General features: G+C 43.9%; 1 protein-coding gene across 2 annotated transcripts; it reads left to right on the forward strand.

The window, feature by feature from the left end:
• Window positions 1-600: 600 nt before the first annotated feature.
• Window positions 601-18457, forward strand: LOC115141665 (hypoxia-inducible factor 1-alpha-like). Of its 2 annotated transcripts, none has more exons than XM_029680742.2 (15): window positions 601-749; window positions 5378-5565; window positions 5752-5909; window positions 6811-6895; window positions 6990-7105; window positions 9201-9388; window positions 11139-11245; window positions 13506-13653; window positions 13788-13993; window positions 14281-14423; window positions 14545-14637; window positions 14781-14911; window positions 15830-15941; window positions 16133-16256; window positions 16460-18457. In XM_029680742.2, the coding sequence occupies exons 1-15, from the start codon at window positions 718-720 to the stop codon at window positions 16519-16521; spliced, it is 1893 nt and encodes a 630-aa protein (XP_029536602.1). In that variant the 5' UTR covers window positions 601-717; the 3' UTR covers window positions 16522-18457. The 2 variants fall into 2 exon arrangements, with proteins under 2 accessions (XP_029536602.1, XP_029536603.1); XM_029680743.2 differs by having other exon boundaries at window positions 5755-5909.
• Window positions 18458-20438: the final 1981 nt, after the last annotated feature.

The raw sequence follows: 20438 nt of genomic DNA on the forward strand, positions 1-20438 counted from the left end.
CTGTCACTAATTGATTGAACAATGTACACACATTTTATTTCAGTTTGTGCTTGCGTGATATGGGGGTTGGAGGCATGTTTATTTTGACATGATAAAGAAAAACTTTGATAAACAATGACCCCGCCATGTTGATCTGAGTCTTGCTGTTGGAAAACCACATTAGTGTCAGACCATTCGGCTGACACCAAATGCACCTCCCCCCGACTTTACTCCAATTTATTCTAATGTCAGTGCCTTCAGCCTTACCACTCAAACGAACACAATAGACAAAGTTGTGCCTGGGGTTCGTTCAGTTCGATTGAATGTCTGCTACGTTACGTCACGTCACGGTTTGTACTGAACGGCACGTTTCCTCAGAACGCCCTTCAACGTTCTTGAACAGACTTTGAGGTACGTTTGATGGTTATGGTTTTAAAGCAGAGAGTTACGTATTTAAAGTGCCGTTCCCCAACCCACCATCTCTCCGTTTTTGAACTGGTCGTTAAGAACCGCACCTTGTCCCTTTAATTGAACGTTGCAGTACATTTTTCGGTACTGAACGCATCCCTGTTGTTCATGCGAATCTGCCTTCTCATTGGCTAGAATGTCTGCCAAGGCGGAAGCCAGTCGGGATGAGGCGTTGTTGTTAGAGCTTTCTCGAGTCAAACAGTCTCAGCATAGAATTGAACAATAATAAAACAAATCAGAAGTCTGATCCTTGAAGTTTACGAGTTTAATATGGATACGAAGGAAGAGCCTGTTGCACAACGGTAAGACATTTATAAATTAGTTATACATGTGCGTTTTTGGTTTCAATTAAACATCGTCGACATATTCCAAGTGGTCTCGTAGCCTATTGTCTGCCGACTCCAAAATAACTTGGACATGAGCACGAATGTACAGATACGAGTTATCAAAAAGTAAAATCCATTTTTTTTCAAGTCTTCTCCCAGGGGTGTTATGCACCCAAATCCGAGGGGGCACAAAGTATGTGCATTTTCAAACACCTGAAACGGTTTTTTTCTGCAATCTATGGCCCAAAATCTTGCTTGCTTTTCTGAAGTCTACCAACCTTGCCAGCAGGCATGTGTAGCACATGGGGATGTGTGAAACGTACTCGTCAGCCACTTCAGACTTTAGCTAGTTTTTAATGTGGAGCTGACTGATAAGATGTTTCAGGATGGCGGCCATGTGTGCTAGCAATGCAGAGGTCCAGAGTTTGTGCCAGGTATGGTCCAAATCGGGAGGAAGTGGTACTGGCTAAGCAAGCAACATGACGTTGTTTACACATGCCAGCTAAGATATTTGGACAAGTTAGCTACTCTAACTGGATTGATAGCCTGAAATGGCTTCTTGGTAGAAAGTTATGAGGTTGGGATATTGGAAACCTATCTGGGCTAGCTAAACCCAACTTGATCAAATTGTGGCTAGTAGTATTTCTTTTACAGGAGAAATCTGAGGGGGCACTTACCCCTGTGCCCCCCTATGGGCATGACGCCTCTGTGTCTCTGCATTTAGATCTTGGCAGTGGAAATTGTGCAATAACTATTAGACAACCTTATTTAAGTATATATTTTACTACATAGTTTTGGTTGAGAGATTCTTTATAGTTTAGGATAGGATTGAGCCTACTCAATTCACACATCTCAATATCATCAACTCATTTTGAGGCAGGATTAAATTAAGAGCCTAGTAAAGCGTGGAGTTGATGACGTCATTGACCTTATTCCAGGAGGGGTAGAGAGGACAGTGTGGGTATTATTTGTGGAACGTTCCAACAGGAATATGTTCCAAAAACGTTGTAAAGTACAAGATTGCCAACAAACAACGCATACAAAGTAGCATGGTCAATTCACCTTGCTAACTAGCTGCCGAATAGGCATCAACCCACCGCGTAGTTTATGTTTGTCCATAGGCTCCAGAGTGAAGACTGACGTTTTTCAGAATTAACGTGGTGAGTGAAAAACATAATGAAATAGCCCACTCCCTACCCGGTATCTTATTCTGCCGCTATACAACTTTGTATGCGTTGTTTGTTGGCAACCATGTTATTTACAAAGTTTTTGGAATTAATTCCTGTTGGACCGTTCCACAAATTATACCCACCCGAGAGGACATATTCCATTGGTGTTCATTCATGTTTCCCAGGTCAAATTGACACTGCCTACAGTCAGTCTTGCTGTTATGACTCCAATTGCATTGCATTAGGTCATTTCACGTAGGCTACCAATATGCCTGGCGGGTAAATGCTCTGACGCTGCCCAAATGCTCTATCTTAATATTGATACGCCTCGCTTTCGATCTACGGGTTTGGAACCCTTTGGAACCTAAATTGTATATCGACGACAAACGATTTTTTTTTAAACGGTTAAAGAGCGGCCTAGTTCAGTCAATCTATATTTGGGTCGATTTACCTTAACCTTGAGATGTCTAAACTGAAGTGGTGACAATATATTTTTAGGAAATTTCAGCTTGCAGTGCAGCATTGCTAACATCGGTTTGGCTGTTTACATTCATGACATTTGACGATGCGGACTGTGGCAGAAGTAATAAATAGATTGTTGTGGATTCTGTCACCATGGACCTTGAGACACAACTCAAGTTCAGGGTAATTAGACCCAAATATAGATTTTGACTGAACTATGCCAGAACAACACATTTTATAGGGCTCTATCCTGTTCCTGTGGAGGGCTAAAACAGAGTCACACACAGTGTTGAAGTCGTCAGGCAAGCTCAGTGGGTCAATATTTCATTTCAGTGATCTTGTCAACATGTGCACAAAAAAATGGAACAGATATCTTATACCAATCTGTATGTATACATGTTTATCCTTAACAAGGCCCAGCTGTCCTTGTGTCAAAAATATTTCAATTGTCAAATTGTGTAAAATATTCCCATTAATTTCTGTAATTTATGACAGTATTTGTATGGCCAAAATGGCATTCTTTGATATATACAATCATTTTTTCAAGTTGTCTTGAGTGTTTGAGTTTAGGTCAATATTTGGTCAAAAACCTCTCCAAATACAATTATGTTTTTAGACATATTCACAAAATATCTTGCACTCTCTTTTATCATTTCAAAAGCTAACAGTCTGGCTGAGAGGCTCCAGCTCACTCAAACACCCCTCCCCCACTCTAGCATACCAGCCACTGAGCTATGAAGATCCCAGGAGCAGAAAAGGAGCTGACTCCAATAAACTGACCAATCAGCAGTCAGGGGGCTTGGCAGGCAGTGCACTCTATAACCCCTTAAACACAACAACTGTTACTTCAAAAGCAACTAGTGTATTATGGGACAGTATGGGTAAGCTGCAGTATTGCTGTGAGATAGGAGTGTGACGTCATAGCCTATTTCATCTCAGAGCCTATACAAGACAGGAGATAGAAACACAATCCTCTATTGACAAACAAAATATTATTTTGCATAGTGTGGGCTGTAGTATTTACTTTTAAATTGTTTGAATAATTGAATAACAATCAATCATCCAGTGTTGGAGAAATGCAGAAAACCGCTCATCTGTAGGTCAAACCGTTCAAAACTAAAGACCTGGGCTGCAAATCAAGCTGCTTCACATACACCTAAATTAACTTTGCGGGACTGGGGTTGGGTTTGGGAACAGTTCTTACGGGAGCAGGTGGGAGTCGGACAAGAAGTCAGCGGGAGCGGGTGGAGGCAGTATGAAAAGCAGCCTGAGCGGGTTGAAGAAATCAGTCTGTACTGTACTGTATTATCTACTGTGGTGTACTTTGATGTCCAAACTTGTGAAACGTAGACTTCTATGATTGGTTCAGATTTTGTCTGGACCAACCAAATTTGGTCTTGCTTGGTAACAGAGGTCATTAAAATAATAGCCAGTTATGTAGAATAATACCCAAATATGCAAAGGAGGATATTGCATATTTCAACCGTTTTGTGTACCTATTTAGGATACACCGTGAAGAGAATGACACTCATATCCATAATTATGCATTTCTGTGTTGTACAGATCAGGGACCCATGATGAAATTACATTACCGTATTTCTGTTACCAGGTGTAAATCCACGTTACTTACTGTAGTTCTGCACACACCTTTTGAATCTATTTGAAAAACATGGTCACATAAAAATAATGGAGGGAGATTTTATCAAAATTCTGTTTCCAAACTTTGTATCTGCACAGTTGTTCCAGTAATGTTTTTTGTTGTTGTAACATTTTCAATGTAAATTGTTAAAGGTAGTCCTTGTGTGTACAGTTGAATGGTTTGTTAAACTTTGAAATCAATGTTTTTTTGGCATACATTTTAAGTGAAAAATCTCAATTCTGTTACCATGGAAGTACCCTTATGTTGCCTGTTTCCCTGCCCCCTCACAGGCTAAGTCTTTGAGAACACATATCTGACCATATTAAAATCAAACCGAGCACGTTCTGTCACACCCTGGCCAATGAGAAACTCATTACTCTCACGTCATATTACCACAGCTGGTAAGGATCAATTACAGTTACTAAATAATCAATGATATTTTCTTTGGATAAACACAGATTGTGAGATGCTAAGGGACTGGGAGAACTCCTGAACTGTCTCACCCGGCCTGCAGTCATACATGGAGATACACCATTACTTCTGTGAAAAGCCAGGGGGATAGAAGTGAGAGCACAATCTCAGAAGCTCTCTGAGACTATAGAGGACAGAGGGACAATGGAGGACACGGGGGGGGGGGGGGTTGTCTGTTGATTTGGCGTCAGATGCCATAAACGGTTTAACAGAGCCTGCCTGTATCCCCGTGGTGCGAGGGAGGAAGCTAAGGGGAGGGAGGTAAGGGGCGATTAAGGGCTGTGGTTCAGGGAGGATCGTTTCCCTGCCCCCTCACAGACACAGTGTGAGACTCTGTGAACACTTCAACTACACAAAGAGAAAACTATTTAGGAAATACATTTTTTGTTCCATCTGTTTGTATGTGTGTGTTTGAATATTTAGCTATTTGCTTGTTCGGTTATGGAGGTGTGATAGAGTAAAGAGAGGATCATAGACGTTTGATGATGAAGAGTAATAAACAATGTTTGAATTTTGTTTGTCTAAAGAAGGAAGTGAATATTACACTGTGGATGTTAAATATCTGGTTTGACTTTGTGTACACAATGACTGACTTCACAGAAAAAGTTGAAATGTGTGTTGGAAGGGTTCAGGGTGTTTTGTGATTTTGCTAGAATTTCACACATCGGAAAATTGGATGACATTTGTAATCATTTGCAAGAAATGTAATCATTTGCAAGAAATCACAAAGTATTTATCTTCATGAACGAACATCTCCTCAGTATGCCTTGCTCCTACACCGCCTTGGTCTGTTCTACTTCTCTTCCTGCTTCATCACTTCCTCACCACTCTTTTTTTTTTCTCTCCCTCTTCCCTCTGTCCAGGTCGGGTACGGATCAGCGGAAGGTGCGTTCCCGGGATGCGGCACGCTGCCGGCGGAGTCAGGAGACGGAGCTGTTCTACGAGCTGGCCCACACCCTTCCCCTCCCCCGCAGAGTCTCCGCCGACCTGGACAAGGCCGCCATCATGCGGGTGACACTCAGCTTCCTTCGCATGCACCACCTCCGCTCAGGTGGGCTCCCATTGGCCAGTCATGTCCGTGTCCTGTGACTGAATGGTTGAGAGCTTACTTTCTTTACTACTTTCCTAGTAATAACCAACTCCCAAGATGGTGGTAGTCTAGACCCTTGAGTCGAAAAGATGGTGACATGACATAGGACGCGTGCATTTTCTAATGACGTGGGTTTTAATGTCGTAGCAGGGGACACGAGTGAGGAGCGCGTCACAGATGGGGACGAGGACACGATGGATGGGTTCTACCCCCGGGCGCTGGCAGGTTTCATCATGGTGATGACCGAGGAGGGGGATATGATTTACCTGGGTGACAGCGTCGACAAACACCTGGGCATCCAACAGGTACATACAGGTCTTGGTAACATCAGGGTCATGGGTCTGATCCCCACTGGGGCGATCCGTATGAAAATGTATGCACTCGCTGTTGTAAGTCTCTGTGGATAAAAAGCATCTGCTTAATGCCATATAGTAGTACTATTGTAATATACAGTTCCACTGCTGTTGTGTGATTTTGTTTACAAAATCGTCTGTATCCACAAAGCTCTAATTGAGTATAGTCAAGTAGAATGAATCCGTTATAGACTTACTAGAATGTCAACTGCAGACTCGATACAAAAAGTGGATTCTCCCACTTAACGAATGGCAACGAGGAATGTTAATAATATTCCGTTGTTAGTGCATGTTTCACCACGTTTTTATTCATGGCCTTTGATGAACAGTTTGGTTGTCCAATTGGTTATTTTTATGTTGCATAATTGATTTAACGGTTTGAAATCATAAGGCTTTTTGGATATTTCAGTGTCTGACGTGAGTTAAACCACACGTGATATGTGTTCTTTATACGTGCTTCCTTTTCTTCCTGCAAAATAGGCTGTGGTCTCTGAGAGCCCTCAAGTTCTACAGAAAAAAAACGTTTTTTTCACGAGAAGTCATCTCTCCCCCTCCCCTTCTTAGCTTATCTTTCTTTTTATTATTTCACATGCAGGCTTGTAGTACAATCATAGCCCAAAGTTTATGGTTCCCTAGATTACCCCGCAGAACAAATGTAAGAGTCTGGTTGGTTGGATTACCAAGAAAATGCAGACATCATCATGTTTGTAGGAGTTAGCAAATAGATACAAGCTACGAAGCACCAGGTGTGATATTCTCAGCTTTGCAGTGCAGCTTTTCTTAATCTGCGGTTCATGGAAAAGGCGCCTGTGTGGCATTGTATTGACATGGTTGTATTATTGTTGTTGTCCAGCTGGAGCTGCTGGGTCAGAGTGTGTATGACTTTGTCCACCCATGTGACCAAGAGGAGCTACGGGATCTCCTGGTGCCTAGGCCAGGTGAGACAAACCACCCGTTGTGTGTGTGTGTTCATCATGCATGCTCACACAGAGCTATAGGCCTAAACCCTAGAACCTATTCTCTCCATCCCAGGTGTATTCAAGAAGAAACCAGTGCAGCAACACACAGAGATGACCTTCTTTCTTAGGATGAAGAGCACTCTGACTGTTAGAGGGCGCACTGTCAACATAAAGTCTGCCACCTGGAAGGTACGCCCCCCCCCGCAGACACACACAGCTGAGCCCTATTGAGCCACCAACACCCCAAGCCCCGTACACCTGCGTATCCCACACCTGCATAGGGTGATTTTTACACTTGAAATTCACACTTGAAATGCACAACTAATGCTTGCTAGCAAAATATCTTCTAACTATACATTTGACTATCTAAGATGTGCCATATCAATTCTCTTCAGCTCTGCATTTGGTTTGCTAACTTCCTCTCTAGCTAAATTGCTAGCTTTCAAGATTTACAGCCGAGATGATCAACCCCCTCCTTGATCAAGATCCCCGTTGTCTAATATTTGTTTTGTGCGTGCAGAAAAAGAGTACCCTTTTGAGTATAACTTTATGAGCTGGGCTGTCTGTTCTTGCCCTTCGTTTATGTCCGATTGCGCTTGTTAGCATTTAGCTAGTGTCCGCTATGGAGAGAGAGTGCATAGAAAGTGCTGCTATAACGGTAATACCATGTACCCCGCTATGGTACTGGATTGATATGAAGGGAAAGGGGGATACCTAGTCAGTTGTACAACTGAAATGCGTCTTCCGCATTTAACCCAACCCCTCTGAATCAGAAGGTCTGAACATCTGGATATTGGCCAACCCTATTCGGGCCGTCTTTCACCATTCACTGAGATTCATATGTTACTGTTACCAGTGGCGTTGCTAAGACATTAGAGAAACATCCGAGCTATAAACATGAGATGTGTTTTGGATTCAGAAGGACAGGACACTTAATCCAGCTGAATGGTTAGGTAGGACAGTCTGGCTGGCCTAGATATCAGGGATTTGTCTCCATTCTAATGATGAGATGTGGGGATTAACCATATCTCTCTGGTTTATGAGTCTGGTTCTCTACTTAATCCAGCCTGCCTCCCTGCCTTACTTTCTTTCCTATTGGAGCGACTATGGCTTGCCTGCATCATTGGTAGCATAGATGGTGTCCCCTCACCTTCATTTCTCTTGGCTCATTTCTGCTTGGCTCAGTGTCCAGCATCAGGATCCAGGGGGATTACAGCTTTATTTTTGTGAAATTTCTGGACTTTTTGGGGGAGTAAAAATGTTTGACCTTTTAAAAATACTATTTTCCCTAACCTTAAACCTAACCTTAACTTAAAACTCTAAAACCTAACCCTTAAACTTTAAATAGAATTGTAACAAATTCCGGACAATAAAAAGGTTAGTGTTTTCCTACCTTGTCAGGACGTTTGGGTGAATTGTTAGACCATTGGGGTCCTGATAAATTAGGAAAACAAGTACACACACACACAAGGCATGGGTCCATCAGTGACCATGACTGTCAGAAAGCCTTAGCCCAGTTATGCTCTGGATTCCAGTAGAGGTGTGTGTGAACAGTGTTGACTCAGCATTTGTGTTATTGGGGTGAGTCTGTGTTCTCACTCTTGGCTGTGTTACAAGGGTGTCACATCCCATTTTCATACTGCTGTTCCTCTCCATCTCTGGTTATTTGGTCTGTGCCAGAGCTCTGGTCTGAAGTAGTGTACTATTTAGGTACTAGAGCTCTGGTCTGAAGTAGTGCACTATATAGGGAATAGAGCTCTGGTCTGAAGTAGTGCACTATTTAGGTAATAGAGCTCTGGTCTGAAGTAGTGCACTATTTAGGGAATAGAGCTCTGGTCTGAAGTAGTGCACTATATAGGGAATAGAGCTCTGGTCTGAAGTAGTGCACTATATAGGGAATAGGCTGCCATTTGGGACAGAGCCTTCCTCTTGTATAGACAAATCCTTACATTCCTATATTATCTTCTAACACGCCATGTCAAGTCCCACTGTGAATGTGCTGAACATAATTATGTCTGCCCTGAATTGTCTCTGCAACAGGAATGGGCAACTGGCAGGCAGCCCGCGGCACAGCCCCCCTTTTTTAAAGGCCCTCGTATCAATTCCACACAACAACAAAAAAAGCGAGCTACTGCGGCCCCTCATGATGAGTTGTGATTTTTTTTTTGTGCCCTTTTTGTGCCCTCATCAAATTTGCCCATCCCTGCTCTCCAACATTCACATTGGGACTAATATGGATAGTCATGGTTGTCAAACTAACCTTCCTGCACTCTGTGGCCCCCAGGTGCTGCACTGTACAGGCCACATGCGTGTGTTCTCCAGTGACGAGGACTCGTCACCCCCTGCAGGCAGCTTCATGACGGTGCTGTGTGAGCCCATCCCCCACCCGTCTAGTGTGGAGTTCCCTCTGGACCGCAGTACCTTCCTCACTCGACACAGCATGGACCTGCGCTTCACACACTGCGAGGGCAGGTGAGGCTGAGCAGACACACACACGCGATGAAATCATTACGCCGATTCTGTTGCAAAACCTTTTGTTGCAAAACCATTTAATCCAAACGCTCTTCAATGTGACGTAAAAGCTGTTGCATTCTTAAATGGAAGGAGGTCATTTAAATGTTCTGGTTTCCACGCGTTGCCATTCCAATATGACAAGTCTGAAGTATTGGGCACAAGCTGCACATCTATAAATGATTAATTCTTCCATGCTCTAAAGCAGGGTTTGCCAACCACCCTCCTGGGGGCACATTTTGGTTTTTGCCCCCAGCACTACACAGCTGATACAAATAACCAAGTCATCATCAAGCTTTGATGATTTGAATCAGCTGTGTCGTGTTAGGGGCCAAACACTAAAACGTGCCCCCAGGGGGGGGGCCCAGGACCGAGTTTGGGAAACCCTGGGGCTCCATCCAAATCTTTCCAGAAAGAAACACGACTGAACAACAATTTTCATTTGAGAACAAAATGAAACTCAACAGCATTTGAAGTAAACAGTTTCGGTTGCAAAAAAATTTGCAATAGAATTGGCCGTAGTGGATACACACATGATTAAACTAGACTGAACACTACACTTATTTTTAGGCTAATACACACATGCATAGCAACAGAAACATCACACACAAACACACACCCTCATACACACTCTGTAAAGGGGATTGTGAAATGAATAAAAGCAGGGGTTGGAACCGGTTCAGGGAAAAGAGTGAACTAATTAGAGGAAAGGAAACAGAACCGGAAACGAAAGTGATCTCTAGTGTTTCGAAAGAGAAAGGTTATTTTAAAATCATGAGAACCGGTTAATAATATGATTTATTTTTTAATATTCAGAATATCAATTATATAATTCTGTTATTCAGTGATGTTCTGATGCTACTAATAGCCTAAACACAGTCCAAGTCATGCCATGATGTTCAGGACATCAAGTCACCTAAAGGTTCACCCCTCTGTCTCGATCTCTCCCTACCCGTTATATTTTGGTTCCAATCCCCTGAATAATTGAGAAGAGTAGTTGCGTTTATAGTCAATCATAAATCAATTCGGGTTCATACAAGTTTCAACGGGAGACAACCTCCAGCATAGAAAAAGTCTGCCTGGCCTCCTCGGAGAAGGCCCTTATATCCACTATCAGCAGACAACTGTTCAGTCTTCATGGTCACTAAATCTTCTGACTCCCAACTAAGACAGTAGCCGTAGCCACTGTCGACACAGATTACCAGTAAGTATACCATCAGCACCTAAACAGGTCAAAGGTCTAAGAAGAAGTAAAAGGATATCTAAGAAGTAAAAGGATATCAGTAGTCAGTTACAACATAATTATAGACTAACCAAAGATGGCGTTAACATGGGGTTACATGGCTAATTCCGGTTTCACCTCCCAGGGGAATGCCTCGGTCCACGTCTCTCCGCGTATACAATTATATTTAGAACATATCATTAACCAATCAGGTACAGAAAATCGTGAATGAAATAATTCCCCACTACACACAAACAAACAGACCGTTGGAGATGGCCATCTACATACCGTGGGAAAGTTTATAACCATTGTTTGTTGCCACCTCTGAGTGGGGCTCATTACAATAACTCATAACTTAATCTGCTGGGGTAAATGAATCATTTTATACCATTCCCTTTTGCAAAACTACCATACTGCATCATCGATGGGTTGTTGACTACAAGCTGACCTCTGACCCCCCCCCTCCTTCTGTATCCACTGTGTTGCCAGGGTGGCAGAGCTAGTGGGATACGAGCCAGAGGATCTGATTGGCAAATCTGCCTACGAATTCCATCATGCCCTGGACTCGGATCATGTGACCAAGAGCCTGCACATCCGTGAGTCTCTGAGAGCAGGGTGTGTGTGGATTGTAGGTGGAAGGGGGCACGCTAAAACATTGGTTTCACCGAGCTAGTCTGCTTTGTAACATTATCATGTGACATATAACAGTTCCGTGAGAGTCAGTGTAACACTGTAAGGCGTTATGCCGGTGAGTGATACATAAGTAAAATGACACTGTGCGAGTACTGTGGACGACGTGTTGTTGTGACAGCTGTTGTCAGGCAGATTTTCCACTGCTCAGCCTTTCCTCCTGGGTGTCTGGGAAGCAGACTGAACAGTGAGGACAGAGGATTGGACAAATATAACTACTGCTAGACTGCGTGAATACATGGGGTGTTTCTCAATTTGCGTACTACCGTGAGAAGCGCTTACACTCCCCCCTACTGTATTGCCTCACGCTGCACCTCGCATTCACTGAAACCTTCTTTCAGCCAGCAAAAATAGAGACGAGACCACACAGGCAAAAATGACCTAAAAGTAATGTTGTGCAAGGTAGATGTCAATTCTTTGTGGGTAGCTTGCTAACAATTGTTCGTGACTATCAGGCTAGCTAACAGTAGTGTCAAGCGCAGCGTCTGTTTGCTCCTCATTACACACCACGGACCAACAAATACTCTTTACATCAACAACATAGAAATCACTACCAAACTTATTGTATGATCTCTTATACACTATATTAGGCCCAGCCTTTGGAACTTTAATTTTCCTAGATATGGCTACTATATTGTGATCACTACATACGATGGATCTGGATACTGCTTTCAAGCACATATCTGCAGCATTAGTAAAGAGATGATCAATAAATGTTGATCATTTCATTCCTGGGCTGTTTGTAACTACCCTGATAGGTTGACTGACAACCTGAATCAGGTTGCAGGCACTGGTTACAGTTTGAAGCTTTCTCTTGAGTGGGCAGCTTGATGAAAGCCAGTCCATATTTAAATCACCCAGAAAATATACCTCTCTGTTGATAACACATACATTATCAAGCATTTTACACATGTTATCCAGATACTGACTGTTAGCACTTGGTGGTCTATAGCAGCTTCCTAGCAGAAGGGTCTTTAGGTGAGGCAGATGAACCTGCAGCCGTATTACTTCAACAGTATTTAACATGAGATCCTCTCTAATCTTTACAGGAATGTGGTTCTGAATATAAACAGCAACACCTCCGCCACTGGCATTTCTGTATTTTCTGTATATGTTATAACCTTGTATTGCTACCACTGTATCACCAAAGGTATTATCTAAGTTAGTTTCAGAGATAGTCAGAATATGAATGTCATCTGTTACTAGCAAGTTATTGATTTCATAAACCTTGATTCTTAAGCTACATATGTTAACGTGGGCAATTTTGAGCACTTTTCTTTTGGGACGCTTACTTGTTTTCATTGCTTTACAGGGAAGCTTAGCAGAAGTAGATATGCTCAGGTTATTTATGTCAGTGCAGGGTGAGCTGCACACAGTGGACTTCCTCCTAGGGCACACTGCCTCAGTGCTAACAGTATAAATTGGGTTCATAGGTACATGATTACTGCATACAATGGCTGTTGGATCAGCAGAGACATTTAGGGCAGTTAGAGGGACATAAATTAGGTTACTTACATTGTGTCTACCAACACCCCTGGTGTAATGTACATTTGCTGAAGCATTATGACAACTCTGAGTCACAATGGTAGGGATTAACTGAGCTGGACTTGGGTCATTGATAAGTCATTGCCTCATTGATAAGTCATTGTCTCAACGCAGCCTTATAATGCTATGAAAGGATCCAGGAACCCAAATGATTTGGGTGGATCCCATCCTCCTAATAAAATGTGTTTGGTTTCTGAAACGTACCGTAATTGCCAACAAAAGTTACACACATTGAGCTGCAATAATCACGTAGCCAGTTGTGAAGAGAGAGAATCCTGCTAAAGCGTTCAATAGCGTGTTTCAGAGAGGCCAGGGGGGCAGATATGACGGGTCTTCTATTAGTGTCTAGCAGAGAGTCAGTCAGCTCTTTTAAAATCCAGTTTCAACTGTTCAGAGCTGCCCTTCATAATGTCATTACCCACATGGACTCCTGACGTAGGACATTTGGGAGCAGTTTAGTAATGTCATTTACTCCACCTCCGGGAAAGGACATTGTTTTATGAGCCCTGCACAGCCTTTTAAGGGTGCTATGGTGAAGTGGTCAACTTGAAGTGTGGGTGTGTGCGCGTGTTTGTCTGTGTACATTGATATGTCCACTGTCCCCCTCCCCCCCCATCCCAGTTCTATCTAAAGGCCAGGTGTGCACCAGCCAATACCGTTTTCTGGCTAAGAGTGGGGGCTTCGTGTGGGCAGAGACCCAGGCTACAGTCATCTACAACAACAAGACCTCTCAACCAGAGGCAGTGGTCTGTCTTAACTTTATCCTCAGGTAATGTCCCACCACCTCTACTCTCATCTCCTTTTTCATGACACATACGTTCACCCCTTTCCATTCTCCCTACCCTACATAATCTCTCTCTTTCTCTCTCTCTCTCTCTCTTTCTCTCTCTCTCTATCTCACAGTGTGGTGGAGCAGGCAGATGTGGTGTTCTCAGTAGAGCAGACTGGCTGTGGGCTGAAGAGTGATCCTGTCTTTGAGGCCTCAGAGGAGACTTTGTGTGACAGTGACAACAGCAACAGTGGAGAGCTCTTCCAACAGCTGAAGGAGAACCCAGAGGACCTCCTCCAACTGGCCCCTGTCTCTGGAGAACCCATCGTACCCCTCACAGGTCATCCTCACACTTTAATTCACACCGTAGTACTGTACCATCTTGTGGTTAGTGTCTCCCCTGAGGTTGGGAGTTTGATCCCCGGGTCGAGTACCAAAAGATTCTAGGGCCTGAGGCGGACCTGCGACAGACTAGTGTACTAGTAGATCAAGCTGCCTCATGCGGCAGCCTCCTGCCCTATGGGCCATTCTGGCTGAGACAGGGCTGACTTACTACATATTCATTCACTGTCATAAGTGCTCAAAAGACTGTTTATGTTTGCGACTTGTGTGTCTGTGTTTCTGCAGACTTTGCGGAGCTGTCGTTCAGCCTTTCATCAAGCCCTGACTCCGCCCCAGTTTTCCCACAGGACCTGTGCACCCCCGAGCTGTGGACGCTCCTCTCACCCATATTCGACAAGCCCACCTCATCATCACCAACACCAGCACTGGTAAGAACTTTAGTTGATTCTTAAATGTCAGTGAGGATACAGTGTCTCCTTAGAGTCTATAACATACGAACCCGATGTGTTCTCACTGATGAGGAGTCCACTATATATATGTCCTCGTCAGATCCCCATTGAGGAGCTGCCAATAGAGGATGAGGTGGAGAAGTTGTTTGCCGTCTGTCCAGAAGAGGTCGTGCAGAAGGAAGACCAGCCTGAGGTACATGCAGAACACAGCCGAACACTTAATGATGAGCATAGTTCTTTCCTATTTCTCCAATAAGTCTAACTATTTTGAGAGAGGGAAATTAGGAAGAGGGAGCCTATACCTGTGATTGAGCAGTCTGTCTTCTGTGCTGGTAGGACGTGGAAGTGGTTGATCTGGACATGCTGGCACCGTATATCTCCATGGATGATGATTTCCTGCTCAGCGTCCAGCTCCCTGGGATCCCTGACAGCCCCTCCCCAGAGCCAACCACTGCTACCAGGAAACGGTAAAAATCTATTCTACTCTACTGACCCACTGCTGTCTGGGTCACACCAGTGAGAGAGACGAGACGCCTGGTTGGATTGAGTGTTTGGGAGTGACAGACAGTGGTGTTGGGTGTTTGGGAGTGACAGACAGTGGTGTTGGGTGTTTTGGAGTGACAGACAGTGGTGTTGGGTGTTTTGGAGTGACAGACAGTGGTGTTGGGTGTTTTGGAATGACAGACGGTGGTGTTGGGTGTTTGGGAGTGACAGGCGGTGGTGTTGGGTGTTTGGGAGTGACAGACAGTGGTGTTGGGTGTTTGGGAGTGACAGACAGTGGTGTTGGGTGTTTGGGAGTGACAGACAGTGGTGTTGGGTGTTTGGGAGTGACAGACAGTGGTGTTGGGTGTTTGGGAGTGACAGACAGTGGTGTTGGGTGTTTTGGAGTGACAGACAGTGGTGTTGGGTGTTTTGGAATGACAGACGGTGGTGTTGGGTGTTTGGGAGTGACAGGCGGTGATGTTGGGTGTTTGGGAGTGACAGACAGTGGTGTTGGGTGTTTGGGAGTGACAGACAGTGGTGTTGGGTGTTTTGGAGTGACAGACAGTGGTGTTGGGTGTTTTGGAATGACAGACGGTGGTGTTGGGTGTTTGGGAGTGACAGGCGGTGATGTTGGGTGTTTGGGAGTGACAGACAGTGGTGTTTGGGAGTGACAGACAGTGGTGTTTGGGAGTGACAGACAGTGGTGTTTGGGAGTGACAGACAGTGGTGTTGGGTGTTTGGGAGTGACAGACAGTGGTGTTGGGTGTTTGGGAGTGACAGACAGTGGTGTTGGGTGTTTGGGAGTGACAGACAGTGGTTTTGGGAGTGACAGACAGTGGTGTTGGGTGTTTTGGAGTGAAAGTGTTGCTGAATGTTAACGTTCCTAACTGTAACTTCCACAGGAGCCATGAGCAGGATGTTGACATGCCCTCCCAGCTGATGAGTCAGGACAAGAGACTGAGACACTCTGTGTCCCCCATCGAGCAGGAACTGCTTCTCAGCTACACCCTACTGGTGAGGAGGGGGTTTAGGGTTGGGTGAGGAAAGGGGTTTAGGGTTGGGTGAGGAAAGGCGTTTAGGGTTGGGTGAGGAAGGGGGTTTAGGGTGGGGTGAGGAGGGGGTTTAGGGTGGGAGTTGGAGAGTGTATGAAATGACTTAATGAACAATGATGTGCTATTAAAGTTGAAACTGTGTGTGTGTTTCAGGACTGCCTGGAGGATACAGATAGCCCAGAGTTGGAGCTGGGGCCACACCCCCACAGGCGGAGTCAACTGCTGACGGACAGAGACCCCATCCTCGGGGAAGCCCAGGGACGATGTGACACCGCAGGTACAAACACACGGACACACGTCATGGTACTACTGTATTTTAGGCAAATATTTAGGCTTCATGTGTGGCATTTGCATACCGTACCTACAGTAGAAACCGTACCTACAGTAGATATTAGCACTCTTGCTAATATCTACTGAAATAGGTGATGACCAATCCAACTCAGTTCTCCTCTTCCCCTTCTCTCTCATTTTCTCCCCCAGCCTTGATGAGGGACCTCTTCTTGTCCCGCCCACCTGACCCCCTGACCTCCTCTCTGACTTGAGGAAGCAGCTGCCAATCATCTCCTGCCAGCTGCGGAGTTCTGCGATCACAGCGCCTCAACAGCATTCACACACTCCCCAACCAGACGCGCGCATTCTCTCTGCCAGCGCCTCCAACTCAGAGACTTCGTCACGCTGGCCAACTATGTCCACAACAACAGCTTGCTATGGTTTTCTGCGAGGATGCCTGTAGCTTAAACCTTGTTATTCCTCTTCTCTCCACTCGTGTATGTCTCATGTTCTAGGGGGTAGGTGGCAGTACTAGGTTTAGCCCCCCCCCACCTCTCATTCAGGGTTGATAAAGGTGTTCTCCTCAGTTCTTGCGAACACTTGTAGACTTTAGTCTAAACACTACACTTGACCCAATGGTGCTTCCGAAGTCAGAACAGACTCAAACAACACACGCACAAATCAAGCCTAAGACACACACGTCCAGTAAATCTGAGAGTGGTGTTTTAGGACACAGCGACGACCCTTCAGTTGGTGTACTCTTCTTCAGTACGGTATGTGGACCTGGCAGTCTGTACGGCACCTTTGGGTTTATTATTATGATATTATTTTGTAACGGAAACGCACAACGGTTATAAGATATTCCAATATTACCTCAGAACGATCGTCTATGGGTCATTTTTTATAAGGAAGGATCAAATGAATGACTAACATCCCAAGCCATTGCTATTGAGCAGTTGGGTGCAGTACTCAGGCAGTTGTTACCTCAATAGATCAGCAGTATGCCACGTACTCGACTGCCATCTCTTTCCAACCAAACACACAAATTATTTCAGTGGCATCTTTTTACTTGGTATTTTTATATACTTTACATGCTAGACTTTAGGGAGAAAAAAACATGTATTAAATGAATGTTTTGTCTGCTCGCTTATGGACGACTATTGTATAAACCGCAATGGTTTTGTTGCTTTTATCATGTATTTCTAGGTGGTGAAAGATCTTGTCATATTCAAGCAGAAATGATTTCTTTTCGGAATATGGTTGCTGTTTTGCAAATTCAGTGGATAAAATATCTGATATCTGCCTTTTGCGCATTCATTTCACGTACTGTAGAAATTCTTACTTAACATCTTATCAATTACTCCCCCGTTGTCATTATTATGAATCTATCGTTTAAAGAATGCGAAAGAGATAGAAAGATAATTGGTTTGAAGCGCACATAGGATTTATTTTACCTGCATGAGTATTGCATTTGCAATAATGAAATGATCCCATGGCGGCATTAGGTTCATCTCTATAGATTCATCAGAATGAGTTAAGTATTGTTTGTCTGTCCTGTACGATGAAGGAAGCAACGTAGCCTTGTCACCTGTACGCTCTGTAGTGTAAACCTTGAACCTCCATATATTTCTGAGAGTATTATGTTTTTGGGGTGCCATGAGCTTTTTTTTTTTTTTTAAGAATGTACTTTTCTTTTCATTACAAAATAATCTTCAATAGCAGGGTGGCATGGGGTTAACCCCCCCCCCCCTCCACCCACTTTAAATGACTCCAATAAAATGATTGAAGTACATTGATCTAATATTTTGTAATAAACAGTGATGTAATCTAATGAAGTTAGATCTATACACTTTTAAAAATATATATATTCTAATAGGGGAGCCAAAAGAGAATTTCTCTCAAGTGGATTATTTACCCGTTTTTAATCAAGTAGTACAATTTATAGTGAGTATGTTTGGCAAAAAATTGAATTATGCCCACCGATTTCCCTTCGAAATGTGTTTACCTGCGGATGGCACATATCAGTCTTACCCCAACCTAACCTATAATGATGTAGGTCTACCACCATTTGTAGTTAAGTCATTTACATAACATAATACTTCTGTTTATAAATTTGGCTTTTATCATAACTTTCATTTTCAAAGACTAGTGTTTGTCTGTACTGTTTTGCATTGTATTATTCACTGAATAAACTGAAATGGATATAAATGCACTTTTTATTCAAGAGTATGTCATGTAAAGAAATACTGCCATCTTGTGGTGTTTATGGTAGATTCATATTTTCGTAGTGCAGGTTGCTGCCTGACTTCGGATTGCAGCTTGTTTCTTTACTTGATATTTAATAATGCTCCTTTGTTTCCCCCTGAAAAAAAACAAGCTAATCTCGGAAACCCAGAACTAAAAAATCTCAGTTATGTTACATATGTCTGTCAACGAGAGATTAGGTTACTTCTGACCTAGTTTTATTCAGTTAATGTAAAGTTTATGCAGGGGCAAGATTATGCAGTACCCCCAGACTACTTATAAATTGTGTAACGATGTAGTCGACACATTAGTCGCTCTAAACACAGCACACCATGTGTAAATGGCATCACCTTTAAGTTTGTCGGTGCCAAATAAGTTGAACATGTCATGAACATAACACCCATATGTATAATGGCCACAATATTTCACAATAGTTACAAATGAACTGGCACTTTAGAGCAGAGGTGTCAAACATACGGCCCGCGGGCCAGATCCGGCCCCCGAGGTGTCCAATCCAGCCCGCGGGGGGTTTGAGTAAAATTTAAATAATAATATACAGTATGTCTTTTTTGGGGGGTGGGGGAAACAAACTCCATATACTTTAAAATGACTAAAACCAAATCTAAACTGTGTAAAATGATAATGGACCTACATTCGTAGTTTCTTGACTGTGTCCAGTTCACTAATAATCACAGAAATGAAGCTAGACAGTCAGGGAGCATCGGAAATTTCAAATACGATCGATATAGGACAATTTGTTCCGGACCGCATTGAAGACCGAATGTGCCTCCCCCCAAAACCTGTGGAACTATGTTCTATTACATATCACTTCCTGCTTGAAATTGTTTGATGGGGAAACAACCATAATGCACCAACTCTGTTTTGTCAATGGGTCTTTCCATTCACTAACTACAACCTCAAATCAGGGCTGAACACACAGTAGTTTCTCAACTGATTTCAGTAAATAGGTCAGTATAGTAGTTCTGCATTCCTCATAAGCGGATGTTGTACTTCTCCATTTGGACACAGTTAGCAGTTAAAGTGAGTCTACTCCACTTCCCTCACAGTGCCTTTCCCTGGCCATCCTGTTTGTACAAAGTTCTGTGTAACATAACGGAAGAATGAGTTGGTCAGAATGTCAGATCCCATGTTACAACTTGGCTAAAACTATCCTTTTTATATCATGGATGGTCAGTCCTGCCTATGAATTTGAGTGTGGTTACATTTCTCAGGCCCATCCTTCAGCTTTTTACTGAAACGGGTGACTTACTGTTTCAACTGCTGATTGCCGCTTTAAGCTGAAATTCCCAAATAGAACTTAACTTAATTATTCAACATGAGCTGGTTATTACACTAGCTCTGTCTGTGCGGTGTCCCAAATAGTGCCTTATTCCCTACTTTCTAAAAATGTATTTTACCCCCTTTTCGTGGTATCCAATTGGTAGTAGTTACTGTCTTGTCTCATCGCTGTGACTCCCGTACAGACTTGGGAGAGGCGAAGATCGAGAACCATGCGTCCTCCGAAAGACAACCCAACCAAGCCGCACTGCTTCTTGACACAACGCACATCCAACCCGGAAGCCAGCCGCACCAATGTCTCGGAGGAAACACCGTACACCTAGCGAACTGTCAGCGTGCACTGCGCCCGGCCCGCCACAGGAGTCGCTAGAGCGCGACGAGACAAGGATATCCCTACCGGCCAAACCCTCCCCTAACCCGGGCGATGCTAGGCCAATTGTGCACCGCCTCATGGGCCTCCCGGTCGCGGCCGGCTGCAACAGAGCCTGGGTGCGAACCCAGAATCTCTGGTGGCACAACCACTGCGCCACCCGGGAGGCCTATAGTGCCCTACATTTGACTAGGGCCTATAGGGCTCTGGTCAAAAGTAGGGCACTTTATAGGTAATCGAGTGCCATTTGAGTGCAGACTGTGTCTCTGATCAACC

Source organism: Oncorhynchus nerka, linkage group LG14, assembly GCF_034236695.1.
Source record: "Oncorhynchus nerka isolate Pitt River linkage group LG14, Oner_Uvic_2.0, whole genome shotgun sequence".
In the NCBI taxonomy this organism is placed as follows: Eukaryota; Metazoa; Chordata; class Actinopteri; order Salmoniformes; family Salmonidae; genus Oncorhynchus; species Oncorhynchus nerka.